Source organism: Phoxinus phoxinus, assembly GCF_949152265.1.
Source record: "Phoxinus phoxinus genome assembly, chromosome: 13".
Classification (NCBI taxonomy): Eukaryota; Metazoa; Chordata; class Actinopteri; order Cypriniformes; family Leuciscidae; genus Phoxinus; species Phoxinus phoxinus.
Window position 1 is genome coordinate 17,330,659 of NC_136888.1, and position 18,749 is coordinate 17,349,407.

The following is an 18,749-nucleotide window of genomic DNA, read 5'->3' on the forward strand; positions in this document are numbered from 1 at the left end:
GAGGCTAAAGACCACAGCCAGTGTCAGTCGCTAGAGCGCCTCTTGAGATCAGGGGAGTGAGGTTTACACGCACAGCTCTTATTGGTCGATGGCAGTTACACTACAGGTTTGATATCTCAATAATATAAAAATCTAGTTATATTCTAATATTTCCAGTATGGTTTACTGTGAACATTAAGTAAGTTCTGTAGGTTTTCAAGCCAAAGGAATGCCATGTTTTAGTTTATACTACTTGCATTTATTGCAAAGTGACATTTTACATACCGGTACTTACAAACTCCATACGATCAAAAAGTACAGTAACAACTTAGTGCCTTAAAGTCAACAATATGATATATCAATAAAATAAGACCAATTAGCCCATTGCGAGGTAACTAGAGATTACACCAGCTCCGGTGTGGATCCAGACACTTACAAAGATTTCAGATGACCAAACACCGGAGAATGACGCCAACCCCTGCTAGGACAACTCTAAATCAACACACAAAACTGACAAGTTTCCAATATATTGTAATCATTATGATCACAACATGTAATACTTGTTTAACATGCTCATTGTTTCGGCTTAAAGGGATAGTTCACTTTGAAATGAAAATTATGTCATCATACACTCACCCTCAAGTTGTTTTAAACCTGTATGAATTTCTTTCTTCTGCTGAACACAAAGAAAGATATTTTGAAGAATGTCAGTAACCAAACAGTTGACTGTTCCCATTGACTGCCATAGTAGGAAAAAAAATACTATGGCAGTCAATGGGAACAGTTAACTGTCTGGTTACCGACATTCTTCAAAATATCTTCCTTTGTGTTCAGCAGAAGAAAGAAATTCATACAGGTTTGAAACAACTTGAGGGTGAGTGTATGATGACATAATTTTTATTTCAAAGTGAACTATCCCTTTAAGTGAATAAATGATGTTAGCTAACTGCATGATTTGTATTATCTTAGAATTGTACATTTCTGCCATATGGACATTACTCTGACAGTCACCTTATAACAGATTACAGAAACAGTGATAACTGATAACAGAAACATGCATTTTCTGTGCAAAGCTGCTTTAAATTGATATGTATTGTGATAACCGCTATACAAATAAATGTGAATTGAAAAAATAAATATGTAGTGAAGAATATCTGGTGTGAACCAAACAATCATGGAAAAAAGAAGTGTAAATATACACAAGTTTCTTATTATCCAGACATACAGTACTTTAAAAGTGTATTCACCAACTGAACTATAGAAATTGAACCGAAAATCTTCAGCTGAGTTGAACCTCATACTGTTTCCGGAAACAGTCTCCAACAGGAAAGAACTCCCAGCAGCGTTCCTGGAACATCTTCCACACGTATGATTCCTGTTGTGTTAAAGAGTGTAGCAGTCAGAGTATTTCAAAACATTAAAATGTTTTCTATTATTAGAGGTATTTTGATCAAACAAAAGCAGCCTTGATGAGAATAAGAGACTTCTTTTTTTTTTTTTACTGGAAAATCTCAGACCCCAAACTCATTTTTCAGTGGTTTCACATATTACTTTATTATTAAGTACACACCTTTCACTCTGAAACTATCCATCTATCATTTATCAATAAAGATTCATGTCATTTGTGAATACAAGTTGTACCTGTCCAGTATGTTCTGTAACATCCTTATTTATGATGTACATCAGAAAGAACCTAAAGGGCAAACAAAGCGCAAAACAAATGTTATCCACTTTCAGCAAATAAAATTAGAAACAAGACTTCTAATTGAACAGATTAAACTTGGTTGACATTGTTTATTTAACTTCAGGTCATGATTATTATTTTTTGGATACAGTGCTTTGGAAATACAATGGTATTAACACAGTACCTTTTTTGTCACATGACATGCTCTCTGTCCTGACCAGCTGCACAATAGACTTATTTTCAGCCAGAATAAAAATTGTGACTGATAAACATGATGGAAATCAGGCAAAAGTGACCTCTGACCTTTTTCTCATTTCTCTAGTACTCACAGATAGTTGGCCAGGTTGTGTTCTTGCAGCGTGTGCGACTCGAAGCCATGGGGCATCGTGTCAAAGTACTCGCTTCCAATGCCACAGATAAAACACTTAGTCTGCAGCAAAAAAACACACTTAATGGCATGCCACATTCACTGTTTAATTATAGATGATCAATTAGCATTTAACTAACGTCTAGTCCAAAGACCATCTGGCAGAGATTAATGACATATTTACTAACAGAGAAATAAAATATTTACTCACAAGTGCAATGTAGCTCTGATTTATAATTACGGAAATGTTTGGGTTTCGATAAATTAATTCAGTGTGTTAATTGGAACAAGACGACAGGCAACATAAATTTGATTCAGGATGTAGCGCGGTGATAAAATAGTCAAATCTGAATTTGAATGAAAACTCACCTCCATGTCCTCTTTAACCTGCTCCTGCTGGTCTCTCAACTCGCCAAATGCATCAATGATAAGACCTTTCAAACGATATGACAACAGAGCAATTCACCAGTCACAAACACAATTAAGTTGCCAAATGCCAACATTTGAATCACGAGTATTATTTGACCCCACGCATCAGACACACTTCTAGCATCACACAGTCCTCAGATCTCTTCCCATAAACCCCTCTCAGCATGTGAGTGTGATCTTTTAATGAAGCTCTCCAGCGCTGCTCTGCATGACTCAAGTTAGAGGACAAACTAAATAATAAAAAAAAACTGAACGCTTCGGCTCATTGTTCTTTTTGAAATTTGGTGCACATTTCAGTTTTTTGCCCTTTCACTAAAATGGCTTTCACAAACTCTCTACCACTCACCCTGAATGATGGCAAGGAGGATGACGATGACGAAGAAGAAGAAGGTGATGTCAAAGATTACGCGATAGAACTCAAACTCGTCACCGGCCGGGTCTTCGATTTCATCTCCAATCCCTCCTCCGGCTCGCACGCCAACGTACATGTGGAACATGTAACACTAAAGCACACAAAGATTTATTCTTTTTTTTTTTTTACTTTATTCATGCACCAAAACAGTAATACATTTGCTTTATATAACCATTTTCGACCACCTCTCTGATTTTAACCTTTATAAGTTAATGTATAGGTAAATATATGCATAACCTATATGTATTATGTCAACGGATTCTGCTATGATTGGCTAACATTTTCACATATGAAATTAGTAACAACACCCTTGCTAGGCTGCTGAATAAGGAATAGGAACTAATTGTTATTCATCAAAGATGCATTAAATTACGATTTTAATTAAGTGATCAAAAATACCTGAGAAAAATATCAAATGTATCACGGTTTCTACAAAACAATTAAACAGAAAAACTGTTTTCAACTAAGAAACTATTCTTCAGCACCAAATCAGCATTAGAATGATTTCTGAAGAACCATGTGATACTGAAGACTGGAGTATGATGCTGAATATTCAGCGTTGCCATCACAGGAATGAATTACATTTTAAAACAGAAAAACTTTGTTTTAAATTTTAATAATATTACTGTTCTCTTTCGAATGGGAACTCGCACTATGGATGAACAAGACGCTATGGCTTTCCCCATAGTGTCTTGTTCAGACACAATGTCTCATTCCCCCTCCCAGGGAACCTGGGTTACATTTTTAACCAGAGATAGGTTTTTTTTGTCAAATAAATGCAGTCTTGGTGAGCATAAGAGACTTCTTGCAAAAACATAAAAATGTCTTACCAACCCCAAACATTTGCACGGTAGTTGATGTTAATGCTCTCATGTTTTTGACATCAAACCCATGACTATTTCTAAACCTAAGAGATAAATAGACAGAGGGGCTTACTCACTGTGAGCATATCATCACATTTCATGTCCACTGGTTCACCATCCTCGCTCTTGTTGTAAAATTTGCGGAAGAAGTTAAAGGCAACCACGGTGTAGAGATACACAACCACGGCCAACAGTCCCACTGTCAAAACCAGCTGAAAAACAGACAACAGCCTTTCATCTCATCTTCGCAGATACACAGTGACCCAAAAAAGTGGACCGTGTCACATTTAAAAATGCATGAATCTTACTGCATTAAATGACAACAAGAAAATAAGAAACCACCTAGCAGTGATTTTAAAGAAAGATGGCACAATAAAAGTTTGAGGATGATTTTTTTCAATTAATAAAATTAATACTTTTATTCAGCACAGAGGCATTAAAATGATCAAAAGTGACAGTAAAGGCATTTATAATGCTACCAAAAAATTATATTTCAAATAAATGCTGTTCTTTTAACATTATATTCAACAAGGAATCCTGATCAGCTTTTTAGAATGATTTGTAGGATCATGTGACACTGAAAATTCAGCTTTGGCATCACAGGAATAAATAACTATTTTAATATATTTAAAAATGTTAAGTTATTTAAATCCAGTATATAAACATACAATATTAAAAAAACAGTCTACATAGTATATTTTTTATTTGTTACATACTAAAATGACATTCATATTTTTAAATTATGACTTGAGGGTCTAAACACATTTTGGGGCCACTTGACATGCGTGCACGCTCACGCACACGCACACGCACACACACACGCTACCTGTTTGCCATTATGTGTAACAGATGAAAGTATGGTGCGCAGTGTTTTGAAGCCCATGGCGATGTCTAGCAGGTGCGCAGCGAAGAAAAAATTGTTATAATGACCCAGAACTGACACAAACATATACCAGGCCAGGTAAAGGAAGGACTGAAAGAAAGCAAAACACAATTTCATGTTAGATTTCACTTACTGATTGCCAATTCCTTCTGTTATAACACTTTGAGTGTTCAAAGAGTAAGGAGTCTTACATTGTCAGTGAAAACCACTCCCAGCTTCCAAATCTGGTATTTCAAATCAACGGTGTTTAATCTGAAACTGTGAAAACATGAGAATGATTTATTTTATTTATTTTAGGCCTATCGCATTGAACACTGCTGCCATCAACTGGCACAAAGTAAATCCTTTTTTCATTGTCAGTCTGAAGATGAACTGATTGGGCTGTTTCCCTGAACAGAAGCTGGTGAGATTATAATAATAAATGAAAGCAGAGGTTTGTAACTCACAGGGCAGTGATGGCACCCTTTTGTATGGGTCTCTTCCTCTCATGAGCCTCTGAGCTGAAGTCCAGAGCAGCTTTATCCAAACCTAGAAGCTCACTGACGCGTGCTGATCCATACAGCTCTCCATATTTCGCCATCACCTGCAGCACGGAAAGCAATAACAGAATGAATCAAAAACAGAAAAACAGTTGGAACCTGCAGCTCAAATAACACAGCTTACTGTACCACATCAAGGGATTGGATCATTATTACTGGTGCTGAACCCAAGTATTATATTTGGCACGTAATTCATCCAACACGGTTCATGCTGCAGACACGAATGATATCTCAAACCACGAGTCTTATTGTGGAGAGATCGGCTGTTGCTTTTCTAAGCCACTGGCCTTACGATTTCCACATGGCAGATGATAAAAAAGAAAGCATCCCATAGAATGACACTGAAAGAGGGACTTAAGCCTGAATATCATAGAGAAGGGTGTAAATAATCACCTAGAAACCACTCGGAACACCCTAGCAACTGCATAGCAATGGCCCCACAACACCTACTGTACCATCATGACAGTGAGGTGACGTCATTTTCTTTCTTTCAGAAAATGTAGAAATCTCTTAAAATACCACAGGTACAAATGTTTTAAAAGAGTAAAAATCTAGTTATTATTAAAATTAGTGTCACAGATGTTAGAGCTTTAAGATAATTCCATACTATGATGGTTTTAAATGATTTTTAAAGTACATTGTAGAACTGACATGTCAGTCTTAGACTGTTACATTTTTAGAGTTGATGTATTTTTTTCCAGAAAATAAAAAAATCTGTTAAAATACCATGACAGAAAAAAAAGAAAAATGTAACATGTAAACGTGCCTCAGAAAAAAAACATTACTGGTGTGCATCTTGAGACAAAACAATGGCACAGACATATTTTAAGATATGTCAGTGTAAGTTGTTTTCAGATAAAACAGCTCAAACATGCTAGGCTTAACTAGGCTAAACTATAGGCTTAAGCCTGGTCTGTGAAACCAGGGGTATGTCACAATGTTAGAGTTGTGAGATACTGTCTCCGATGCTCTTAAATGTTTTTGAAAGTAACTTTTAGAAAATATATTTCATTTGTTCATCTTACCTTCCTTTTCACAAATTTATCCCAATAATTGCTTGGGTATGATCTGAAAAACAGCAAAGAAAACCGAAAATATTACTGAAGAGGTGCAACATTTGTACAGTGTAGTTGTGATAATTCGTCAATCAATGTTACATTTTGAAATTCATATAGAAGGTCAGCCATTGTTTCATTGCTTATAATGTGAGCCTTTATAAGGCAGTTATGCAACTCTTACGGTGTATTGATGACCATTCTGTCCCACTGGCCTTTAATGTCATCTTCAGAAGGTTGCTCAGTGATGTAGAGTCCGTCAAACTCCAGTTTACGAGCCAGCTCCTTCTCTCGCTTAAAAATTACTAAAGGAACCTGTCAGGGGTCAAATGATGAAAAAAGTAGTTTTATTTACCTGTGACCATATAAAACAAAATCTGAGATTTTTAAACATGGAAATGAATAAACATGTTTTTATTTGAAATAATAAAAACAAAAGGAAGAATTATAATCGAAATGAATTTGAAAATATAGCTGCAAGCAGCGATTACGGGCCCAAGCCGGTGGCACCGCCACCCTGGTGCCTTTAGTTACACTAAAGGCACCGGGGCTGGCGCTGCCACCGGCTTGGGCCCTCCATCGCTGCTTGCAGCTATATTTATTTATATATATATATATATATATATATATATATATATATATATATATATATAAAAAGCCGCCACCCCGTTGCCTTTCGGGTTCCTGTGCACGACGGGCAATAACGTAACCCCGCTTTGACTGTCGAGAAGAAGTCTGCTTTAGAGCTTGTATCAGTGTGAGTCTTTCTGCTCCCCTCCAAACACACACAGAAAAGGGGGGGGCTGTCTGTGTGTGTGCCCTCCCTCCCTCCCTCCCTCCCTCCCCACACACACACACACACACACACACACAGAGAATGGCAGGGGGAACTCTGTCAGAGAGAGACAAAACCACATTCAAACCAAAATATCTGACTTCCTGTTGGTCGGAACTAATGACTGTAAATAAGAAAGTTGTCCGGATCGATAAGCACAATATACAGACCGAGTTTTGTGACTGTAGGTAAAAATAACCCACCCACTTTAGTCAAAAGTATCTTGAAAGTAACACACTTCCTGCTGCCAGTTGGTGGCGCTATAACTTTGACTCACAATAGTCACATCAATGTGTTTGCCCTCTTACAACAAACACACTGCTGAAGTTTCATCAAGATCAATAAATGTATGAAGACGTTATAACACATTGTGTTTTTCTTTTCTCGCCATAACTTCGTTTCCTCGCCACGGCCAAACCGTTCGAGATATAAAAAATCCGTCCGCAATTTAGCGTCCTCAATGTCTTGACTTCATGCTGACCGAGTTTGGTGGCGATAGGATAATTTTTCTTGGACGAGTATATCAAATTCCAGGGGCATGCATTTTCATACAGCCCATGATAGCCGACTTCCTGTTGGACTGGCGTAAAACTTAGAGCACGAAAGTTGTTCGGCCCGATTAAATCTATATGTGTACCGAGTTTCATATTATTACATGCAAACGTGTTTGATATATGGACCAAGTTTTTCGGACCACGTTCAAGGGGGCGCTGTTGAGCTCCCCTGCCACGCCCGGGTACCAGCTTCAGCCCAGCCCTGATGGCCGCGGGTTCTGACCTGTGTGCAAAGTTTCAAGAGTTTTCGAGCACGTTAAGGGCCCCAAGAGTGCCCGAGAAGTCCCACACAGCAGAGAAAGGGTTAAAATAAAGCCCCCCCTCCTCTCTCACACACACAGACACTGAGAGAGACTGGCAAAATTCCCATCAAATCACATTCAAACCAAAATATCTGACTTCCTGTTGGTCGGAGCTAATGACTGTAAATTAGAAAGTTGTCCGGCTCGGGGAGATAAATATAAATACCGATTTTTGTTACTGTAGGTAAAACTAATACCCCATTTTTGACTAAAGGTGGCGCTACTGAGCCCCTTACCACGCCCGTTTCTGAAACTTTGCACAAGTGTACTAGGCAATAAATGTAAAGTGTCTGTCGAGTTTCATGCAATTTCAAGCATGTTAAGAGTCTCAAAAACTTTAAAAAAGAATATTAAAGTTTGCTGCATTGCCATGGCAACAGTATTTAAGATATCAATAATCCTTTCACAGGTCTACATCTGCCGTGTGTTTACATTATACACAAAGTTTGAAGCAAATCGGGTAAAAATAAGAGGGTGATTTTAAAGCATTTTGAAAGTGACACACTTCCTGCTGCCAGTTGGTGGCGCTATAACTTTGACTCACAATAGTCACATCCATGTGATCGGCCTCTTACAGTGAACACACTGCTGAAGTTTCATCAAGATCAATTAATGTATGAGGATGTTATAACACACTTCCTGTTTCCAATATTCGCCATAAATTCGTTTCCTCGCCACGGCCAAACCGTTCGAGATATCAAAAATCCCCTGGCAATTTTTCATCCTCCATGTCTTGACTTCATGCACACCGAGTTTCGTGGTGATTGGTTGAATTTTCTAGGAGGAGTATTTTAAATTCCATTGCATGTGTTTTTTAAACTACGCCAAATAGCCGACTTCCTGTTGGGCTGGCGTAAAAAGTAAAAGCATGAAGGATATATGAACCGATGAGATCTATAAGTGTACCGAGTTTCATATTATTACACGCAAGCGTGTTTGATTTATGGACCAAGTTTTCGGACCGCGTTCCAGGGGGCGCTGTCGAGCCCCCCTGCCACGCCCGGGTACCAGCTTCAGTCCGGCTCTAATGGCCGCGGGTTCTGACCCATGTGCAAAGTTTCAAGAGTTTTTGAGCACGTTAAGAGACCCAAAAGTGCCCGAATAGTCGTAAGAAAAATAATAATAATAATAATAATAATAATAATAATCCGAAGGAAAACAATAGGGCCTTCGCCTTTTCAAGGCTTGGGCCCTAATAATTCTGATTCAGATTTCTAGGTCACTAATCTTTGGACAGACGGTCAGATGTTCTTGCTTCCATTGAAGCACAAGCTGCTCTTTAGATCATCTCAAATTGACCGTTCGCAAAACCCCGCCCTCGAACGGTTCTCGTCCAATCCTAGCTCAGCAACTGTAACTAAGGAGAAGGACCTCCGTCAAACATTCCGATTTCAGCAAGATAGTGAAACGATGCGCCTATGGCAGTGAGGTCTGCACGGGCTTAAAACTTGCTGTATTTTATGATTGCTTGCAACTATTATTAAAAAATAGGCTACATGTACAAACACCGTTTCACTACGGCACTGCGGCCCCTCATCAGTCAGCAAACAAGAGGAAAAAAAGAGAAAGAGCACGGACTTACTAATTACGAAACTTTTATGTGGTTGAACAGGTACACAGTCACAAATTCCTCTGGAACTCAAACATCAAACTTCAAAACAAAGTTTGCGCAGTTGCACAACTATTTACACAAATATATCCTTCTCAGTCGGCTACGAGTTATGAATGAAGAGAACAGCATCGAGAGTTGATGGTTTCAGCGCGTCCTCTGATTGCAGTGTTGTGACTGAAACAGCGCGCGCGGGAGCACATGCGCAAAACAGTTTTGTAAAGTGATATATGATCAAATAAAAATGATTTATATATAATTTTACAAAACTGTTTTGTGCATGTGCTCCCGTGCGCTATTCTGTCTATACTTTCTGTCGTTCCCTGGAGGATATGTCTGCTGCATTACTCCAAAACCAATCACTTAAAGGGCACCTATTATGACATTTAAAATGTTCCTAATGTTGTTTAGGGAGTCCCCAACAACAGTTTTACGTGCATGCAATGACAAAAAACACTTTTGTTGTCGTATAATATGCATTTATTTTTACCTGATTTGCTCACCGACTCCCAAATGAATCGTTCAACGACTCCTTTTTCCAAACCCCTCCTTTGCGCGACGCTAATCTGCGTTGATTGGTCAGATGACCCAGCAGTGTTTACAGAGATAATACTTATTTTTAACACGGAGTACAATGATGCTTTTATCAATTAAATTGTGTTATAATAATGATTATAGTCCACTGCTTTATAGTTTGTAGTAAAAAAACGAAAAATAAGATAAATAATTTAATGTTATGTTAGCGAGCATAGCCCAGAGTTCATATTGTAGCCCGATGCATAAACATAACGTTTTTACACAAAAAAAAATGCAGTTACGTTACTACGAGGTATTATTCTATTCTTTAGACAACTCCGAAAACAACGACAAACACTTCACATATCTCAATACAATTGCCATTGAAGACCTAGAAGCTAAACGGTGCTTACACAACAAACAAAATAATTATTAAGCATGCTACATAAAATATAAAAGCAACAATTATTAATAACACTTACAGGTTGTGATACGGAGGAGGAAGCTGATGCAAATACACTTAGAAATGAATCTTCCTTCAATATCAGCCGGCTCGCGAATCCCAGTTTGATTGCATTTAAAAAGCAATCGTCTTCAAAATGGCGCGAACAAAGCACAAGGCTCGGATTATACTTCTGTGGTATAGTTATATGAATTGTAGCCACTAGTCTTCAAATGCTCCTCCTTGGGCAGATGAAAAAAGTTGTCTTTTGAGCCGCACTTCAGAACACAGCGTCTCGTCGCCCTGATATTTTCCCTGCTGGCCTTGGAGCGCAATAAGTGGGCGTATCATATTCAAATAACTTTACAAGTTGACGTCATCTAGTCAGAGAAAAAGCTTCGGTCTTCTAACGATTCATAAAAATGACTCCGAGTCGACTCTTACTTTTGAAAGACAATAACTTTATATACGGTGCACTTTCATATTTCAAACTTTGCAGGATGTTTTTGTTCACTTAGATCTATGTTACACACTACATGAAAGGTAAATTTCAAAATTCCATAATAGGTGCCCTTTGTATGGATCTCAACCCAGCCATGGCTATGGTTCTCAATTGTTTGACGGGCGTAGTAACAATAACTAAGGGGCGTGGCTTTTGCGAACGGTCAATTCTGCTGGAGAACATGATGATCGGGTTCATGAAGCTCAAGTGCAAAACAAGGTGAAAAATAAAAGTATTTTCAATACTGGTTTCAGACTTGTGGACCCAGTGTACATCTGAGAGCTTTAACAAAACCCAGAAGAGAGAAATGTATTTACTATATCAAAGACATAATGTTAAGTTTCACCATAAGAAATATAGTGGGTTACTTGCACAGACCTTCAGACAGTAGTAACCGATGATACAGCAGAGTGAGATGAGTGTGTGCAAGACAGCCAGGATGCGAAGAATCATTTTCATGTAGCCACTGTCCTCTTCTAGTTCAAAATAAAATTTCTGTGACGACACCTTGGGTCTGTCGTCACAAAGAGCGATCTCCATATTTTCATCATCACCAATGGTCGATGAAACCTAAATAAAAAAGGTATTTATATTATTGTTTTTGGTCAAATTTAGGTGTGAAAAACAAGTCTGGAAATTAGCTGGTTTGAGCTGGTCTCCCAACCAGGGCAGGCTGGTATTCAGTTATATGAGTAGGTTTCCCAATACAAGTGGCCTAAAAGCATAAAAACAGGCCAGCCTGTCCATTAAAGCTGATGTTTTAGCAGGGAAATCAATACTCACCTTGTAGAACAGAAGAATAAAATTTATGGCAAAAGTGAGGAACAGAGCCAACAATCTCATGTTGTAGAAATTTCTTGCAAAACAGTTCTGCAGAGAAAAGACATTAGCTACTACAGGCCATCAGATCAAATATGGGCGTTCAGATCCATATGGCTAAACATCTGTTAGTATAGTATGCTTGTATTGTGCAGCTGGAAAACAACAGAGACAGAGAAAGATACATACCAGCAGTTTGGTCTTCTGAGAGCAGATCATAATCCAAACAGCTGATACCTGGATTTCACTTTTGTCTGGTTTTGAAGAGCTGAGCTTTCTAACTCTTCTTTTAGACTTCTTTTCGCCTTTATTTTTATCTTCATCACTGCAAAATTAAATGCAATATCTTAGGCTTGTTTCACTTTGCACTCACAAGTGGCAATATTACCAGGTAACTGCAATTCAATGCCTGCATAAGCAGTGCAAAAAGTTTTGTGCAGAACCTATTTTTGCAGAGGCCAAGTGCATTATATTCACCTATTTGCATCTACGGTACAGTATGTGCTTTCTAATACACACTATATCTTGCAATATATAGTGTTTTAAAAAAAAATATCATCAAATAATGTCTTGTTTAGTTTTCAGTCTTTGTTTAATACACCGATCGTTCTCCGCAGCGCAGCTTCAAGTTGGACACACCTTGTCACCATTTCACCCGAGTTCTAGTCATTCATTCACTGTTATTAGTCCACACCTGTTCCCTGTTCTGTTGATTACTTTCCTTGTGTCTTTAAGCCCAGAGTTTTCCTCTGTTCTTCACCTTGTGTTAATGTTACACTGAATGTGTAGTATTCTTGCTCTATATTTATGAAATATATTGTTTATAAATGTTCATTCTCCGTCACGCATAATCCTTTGGATTTTACTACACGGCAACCCAAGTAGCCTATATAAATAGATTTCCAGATTCGATTCAGATTCACAAGCTCACAAATTTGATTTGATTCATTTGGTTACATTTAATTTATAATATCAAATTTGTTTAAACACTACCGTTCAAAAGATTGGGGTCCGTAAGATTTATTTAACGTAAAAAAAAAAAAAATGGTTACTATGTTTACAGTATGGTTACTAAGACTGCATTTATTTGATCAAAAATACACTAAAACAGTGGTATATTATTAGTAGAATTTAAAATAACCTTTGTATTTTAGTATATTTTAAAATGTAGTTTATTCCTGTGATGGCAAAGCTGAATTTTCAGCATCATTCCTCCAGTCATAATTATCGATGTTAAAAACAGTTGTGCTGCTTAATTTTTTATGGTAGTGATATGGTAGTATAAGTAGTGTACAGTATATAAAATACATTTTCACTCTACTATTGCAGTAAATTATACAAATTATATAGATTCCATAGGTCAGTGTTTCAAACTGATTCAAAAATGCTCATGATGAGACTCGGCCGGGTCACGGTGCATGTTTTTGATCCAAAAAGTCTTCTCCAAATAATATATTATATTAAAGCAAATGTCAAAACTGTTTTCAGAGTTTTATCTTTCCCCAATCTGAAGCACTTACAAAGCTTTCTCAGTCTCTGAGTCCTCCTCCTCTTGCACCTCATGAAAATCCTCACAGATTTCAACCTGTTAACAAAGCAGACATACAGTAAGTGACCATAAATGGAAACAGGACACAGACTAAAGGGACTCAAATGATCAGTTTGGACTTAAATGCTCAAAGTGGACACAACATTTGCTTACTGAAAACACATATCCACACAAATGTCAAAATATTTGTACAAAAATGTTCAAAGTGGACACAAATATACACTTAGTGAACACCATAGTCCATTTAGTGGACACAAAACCTTAAAAAAAGCAAAAAAACGTCCACTCTAGGGGCAACATATATATATATATATTTTTAAGTTAACTAAATGTATAGTAACTAATACCATGAGTAGAAGAAATTCAAATTCAACATATTTGACAGTGGTATACTCTAGACTATTGACCTGACATTTGGAGGCGTTTAGAAATTCATCCAGACTGGAATGTTGGTCTCCACTTGACAATGTGTACTTTCCTTCCTCCTTCTTCAGACACAAGCCAAAAATATCTGTGAGGAGCTGGGGGTCCCTGGACACTGCAGACAGATCTAGACTCATGCCTCTAAGATTACCGCGAGACGAAAACGCACGAGTATTGCACGCGTTATTCTCTCTGACCGCTCCTTCTCTGACCCCTATGGCCTCAACCATGGTAGGATCCCGAAGGTCACCTAAAAGGTCGGCCAGGTTCATCTCTTTAGCCACATCAATAATCCATCCGCTCAAGAAGATGTGGTAAAGCAGATAAAGGCAGAACCAAACCAGACCTAAAAAGGCATGAGTGATAAACAGCAGAATGTTTTGAAAGAAAGAGAAGATCGCTGAGATAATATTCCTAATGGTTATCCTCTTTATGTGTTTTCTGATGTTCCTTATGGAGAAACATCTTGAGTCTTCTACAAGGTTTTCATTCGTCTCTACCTTGTCTTTCTCCTCATTGTCATCCTTTGCTTTCAGTTCCTCTCCACTCTCTGAACCAGATATTTGTGCAGCAAGCTGCATTTCAAAGATGGTGTCTTCACAAAAGTTGACAAACAGCTCCATCTTTTCCTTTTCTCCTCCCTTATTCACAACATCGAAGATGAACTGCCGTTTGCTCTCCTTAACCTGAATCATTGAGAACATGCAATTACAAAGATTTGTATAAGAAACACATACGTAGACTACAAAAGCACATTAGTGAATGATTGTTTAATACCTGTGGTTTCTCCCACTGAGTGCGGCTGGACTCACTAATCTCAAAGTAGACTCTTTCGATCCGCTTCCCACTGCCCATGATTTCGATCCTTCCCAGGTGAGGATGGAAATACTTAAGGACGCTGTCCGCCAATTCCAGAAAGTTCTGCAAGCGGGTATCATTGGGCATGTGCTCGGACAGATTGGTCAGAAGAACCGCCATGTTGAAGCCGATCTCTTTGGCTGGTTCATGAAAACGTGTCACAAAGTCCGGGTAATCCAGCAAATCGCTTTTCGCAGTTTCTGCGCAGGATAACAGAAATTCGGTCTCTGATTTAGAGTAGCGCTTGAAACCTTCCATGGCTCTGAGGAAGTCCTTCTTGGAAATGAGTCCTCTGCCATCTGGGTCGTATTCGCGAAAGGCTTCAGATGATGTAAGGTCTTTGAGTTTGAGGAACATATCAAAGAATTTAAGGATCATCTCCACATTGCTGGACGATTCTACCAACATGTCTACCATCTGTTTGCCAATGGTCCCATTCACCACGTTTCCTAGAAACACAAAGGAGCATTTATGTGCCTAAAATGTCAGTAGGACACTTAGAGCTCTTTCAAACTACAGGTTCATTTGGTTGGGGAAAAAGTGGGTTTCCAAAGTCATGTGATTCATATGGACGGTGATACGGTTTCACAGTTGGTATAAACACAAGCGCAAGTGCTGCTCCGTAAAGATTTCAACCCAGACGCATTGGAAAAAACACAAAACACTTGTGTTGTGATTACTCAAAGTGAAAATAAATAAAATGTCCTGTGAGTGGTGGTAAAAATGCATTTTGTTTTATCCGAAACACGAACATGGATCTGTTTTTATGTTGTTTTTTTGTCCATATTACAAATGTAAATCTAAGACACTGCATAGTCCTCACATAAATTAAATACACATTTAGGTCTTTAGTTAATATTTAGTCATTATTCATAATAAAGCTGCAAAAGTTTTTAAGTCAAGAGAAGTGAGTGATTTTCTCTTTATCTTTTGTTGTTTGACAGACAGTAGCAGGTATACCGTATTAGGCTGCTGTCCCTTTAAAAGACCTAATGCATGTATCCTATTTCTCCGAATCTGATTTCTTTCCCAACGGTTTACATTCACTTAAGACATAATCGACTGTGTTTACATGAATACTCGCCAAGAAAGTTTTACAAAAATATTTACACATTTATATATGAGCCAATGTTTAAATATTTGATGGCAAATCCAACATAACAAAAAAGGGCCAAACAATCCAACCAAATGTGAAAACAAGCTTAGTACATTAATATCATTATACTGAAATGTATTGGATAATCAACAATGTCAAAATTATGACAAGCAGACGAGGAAGTGCATGGAAAAGCATCGAGAAGACCTTCAACATTTCTCCTACCTTCAAGCATGGAAAGCAGCATTACCACCATGTCTTTTTGTAAGTCCATCAAAGCCTTCAGCAGCTCTATTTGGCTGGAATCCTGCAGACATAAAACAATATTTTTTATCTTTGTTTATTCCCTTGAGTTGTGTAAACACATAAGCACATAAGATTTAAAGTCATTTGTCTATGGTCTAACCTGAGAAAGCTTCATCTGCATATGGGCGAACACATGGAGGAAGCCAACAACAGCATCCCACAGACGACTGTGGGCCAAACTCTGCTGATTACCTGTACACGGACCCTAAAATAGATCATTAAAAGATTAATTAAATGAGTTGCTTCACAATATTGAAACATCTGAGGGTGGCGGGGTGAACGAATGAAGACACGGGCATAGTGTGAGGCATTTATTTGAAATGGAATATTAAAAAGGAAGGAATAATGTAAAATCTTTAGTACACAGTTATCAAAAGATTTCTCATTATCTCTGCATTTTGACCAAGCAGATTTACAGTCTTTCATACAAGCCCCATCTCTTCTGAACCATTTGTTTGCATGCATTTACCTGAATGTATTCAGTGAGCGTGTTGAACACCTGCTTGGCCACGCTGATGGCTTTGGAGAAGTTGTGCTGACCACGCTCATCAATCACATCCTTCCCTGAATAATACCAGTAGAAATCGCTGATGGACTCCTGCAGATATGAGGCCATCAATCATTCTCAGTATCAGACAAATGAAATGGAGGTGGCCTGTCAGCGGTGAATGGTTTATGGAAACATTATTTGGCTAAAAGCTCTGTCTCACTGTTTTGGGCCCTTCTCTATTCCGTGCTAAAACAGCAGCAGCAAACATGCATTTTTCAGTCTTTCTTCATGTATATTACAGACGGGTGAAATGAAAAATGTAAGAAACTAGTGTTTGGGGTTGAGTCATGGGCTTGCCTGGACCCTAAGCAGATAATCCACAGTGGAGATGATGATGTTAACCGTTGTGTTGTTTCCAGTTTGAGTCCTCAGATAATTCTGGAAATCTGTAGGGGAAATTTCAGTCATATACCTCTAGTTCAAAAGCAGAACAGAACATAGATGCTGTATAAGATTAATATGTGCAAATTAGGGCTGTAGGTCAGTAGATTTTATTACATTAATCAGAATGAATAATATCATGCTTTAATTTCATATTCAGAATGTGCAGATTGTTTTTCCTTTCATAAATGTTGTGGATTCAGCTCCTTTTTGATGAAAAACAAAACAACATGAATTAGCTCATTGCTAGCATGCCCTAAGCTAGTAGCTAGGCTTTGCTAGTGATAGATGCTTGGTGGATGAAGCTTAAATACTCTATTATAGTTCTTGTATAAAAGTTTTGGCACCCTCAATTAAAGTCTATGGGATTTTTCATAGTTTTGATCATTTGTTTAACGAAAATCATGAGTCTGATCAATTCAATCCCGAGTCAGAATAGTCTGAAGGTCTGTTCCGAGTTTGGTGGTTGTGGCTTTAAAGCTCTAGGAGGAGATACTATTTCAATTTAGTCTCAGAAGGAGAAGGATATTAGAATATCCAACATAATCCAACGATCCAATCAAGTCCCGTGCCATTTTTTCTTCAAGAAGCGGCTTCACCCAGACACACTTCACAATAGGGGAAAAAAAGACCATAGTAACTTCTGTTTCATTCCGATTTTAAAATTATTTAAAGGCTCTTCAATGTTTGAAATTAGTTATTAATTAGATGTTTTTCCATGTATTGTATTTACCTGTGATGGCAAAGCTGCATTATCCTTTAGAAATCATTCAAAATTGCTAATTTGTACAAGAAACATTTCTTAATATTATCAATTAGTATTACAAAAAATATTTGAAATAGAAACCTTTAAATGTCTTTACTGTTACTTTAGCTGAATACAATTATTTCCTTTCAAAAGAAATTGAACAACTTTTCAACAGTAATGTAATTCTTATACTGCCATTGCTCGAGGCAAATTGTGATATGCTGGACCATTGTTTACAGTCTTCAGGGAAATTAATCTGCAAAATGGCTTATTCACTTTCTGACTTTGGCAACTGAAGGTACAAAAGTACCTTGCACTATTAAAAAACAAACAAACAAACAAACAAAAAAACATGTTTGTTCTTACTAGTATTATGGCCTTCACAAAGAAGCTGCAGGAATCTGAAAAGATCACAGGTCAGCTGTTCATCTGCCATTACTCTATCACCTGAGAAGGAGAGAGAGAAGGTGAAAGCAAAATGCAATACAGGCAAATCAATGTCAATAAAAATAAAATTTTGCCTTTTTTGACAGATACATTCCTAAAAGAAGCACTTTGTTGTGGATGTCAGTGATGTACCTGAATTGTCCTCAGCACCCACTCCTAAACCCTCTGCTTTGATCTGCCTCTCAAATGCGTTCAAATCCAGCACGCTGTAACACGCGGAATCACAACAACAACATCAAACACACAATTCTCTTTTTTTATATATAATACAAACTAACACAGAGACTCAACAGACACTTCCAATTACAGCAATGGAACAGATTGTAAGGAATAAAGGTTATGTAAAAGGATGTTCCTCTCTCTTGAGAGGAATGAGTGAACAAAGCACTTCTCCACTTTTAGGTGGTTTGATCAACTGCTTTCTGTCAGGGAAATGTCTCACAATGCATAACAAAAAGCAACCGAACCTGCAAGACTGCATTAGGCCGGCCAGACTGTGAAAGAAGCCAACATCTCTCTTCTGTCGCAGGTAATCCAGCATTTTCTAGAAAGAATTTAACAACAGAGAGAATGAACATGAAGAATTTGTTTTATAAAAGTT

The 18,749-nt window shown here is 37.8% G+C and overlaps 1 protein-coding gene across 1 annotated transcript in view; it reads right to left on the bottom strand.

Moving 5' to 3' along the window:
• Nucleotides 1–220: 220 nt before the first annotated feature.
• ryr2b (ryanodine receptor 2b (cardiac)) overlaps nucleotides 221–18,749 on the bottom strand; it is a gene marked incomplete at its 5' end in the record, with an annotated part of 67,276 nt that continues 48,747 nt past the window's right edge. The window contains 24 exons of the mRNA XM_079632154.1: nucleotides 221–1,354; nucleotides 1,621–1,672; nucleotides 1,993–2,093; nucleotides 2,400–2,464; nucleotides 2,806–2,962; nucleotides 3,812–3,946; nucleotides 4,561–4,707; nucleotides 4,809–4,869; nucleotides 5,064–5,200; nucleotides 6,182–6,224; nucleotides 6,396–6,526; nucleotides 11,350–11,541; nucleotides 11,755–11,841; nucleotides 11,980–12,115; nucleotides 13,311–13,375; nucleotides 13,747–14,448; nucleotides 14,540–15,069; nucleotides 15,942–16,023; nucleotides 16,123–16,227; nucleotides 16,492–16,620; nucleotides 16,870–16,958; nucleotides 18,068–18,148; nucleotides 18,281–18,354; nucleotides 18,616–18,692. Coding sequence (XP_079488280.1) covers nucleotides 1,259–1,354; nucleotides 1,621–1,672; nucleotides 1,993–2,093; nucleotides 2,400–2,464; nucleotides 2,806–2,962; nucleotides 3,812–3,946; nucleotides 4,561–4,707; nucleotides 4,809–4,869; nucleotides 5,064–5,200; nucleotides 6,182–6,224; nucleotides 6,396–6,526; nucleotides 11,350–11,541; nucleotides 11,755–11,841; nucleotides 11,980–12,115; nucleotides 13,311–13,375; nucleotides 13,747–14,448; nucleotides 14,540–15,069; nucleotides 15,942–16,023; nucleotides 16,123–16,227; nucleotides 16,492–16,620; nucleotides 16,870–16,958; nucleotides 18,068–18,148; nucleotides 18,281–18,354; nucleotides 18,616–18,692 — 3,474 coding nt within the window. The 3' untranslated portion in view covers nucleotides 221–1,258. The remainder of the gene's footprint in view (nucleotides 1,355–1,620; nucleotides 1,673–1,992; nucleotides 2,094–2,399; nucleotides 2,465–2,805; nucleotides 2,963–3,811; nucleotides 3,947–4,560; nucleotides 4,708–4,808; nucleotides 4,870–5,063; nucleotides 5,201–6,181; nucleotides 6,225–6,395; nucleotides 6,527–11,349; nucleotides 11,542–11,754; nucleotides 11,842–11,979; nucleotides 12,116–13,310; nucleotides 13,376–13,746; nucleotides 14,449–14,539; nucleotides 15,070–15,941; nucleotides 16,024–16,122; nucleotides 16,228–16,491; nucleotides 16,621–16,869; nucleotides 16,959–18,067; nucleotides 18,149–18,280; nucleotides 18,355–18,615; nucleotides 18,693–18,749) is intronic.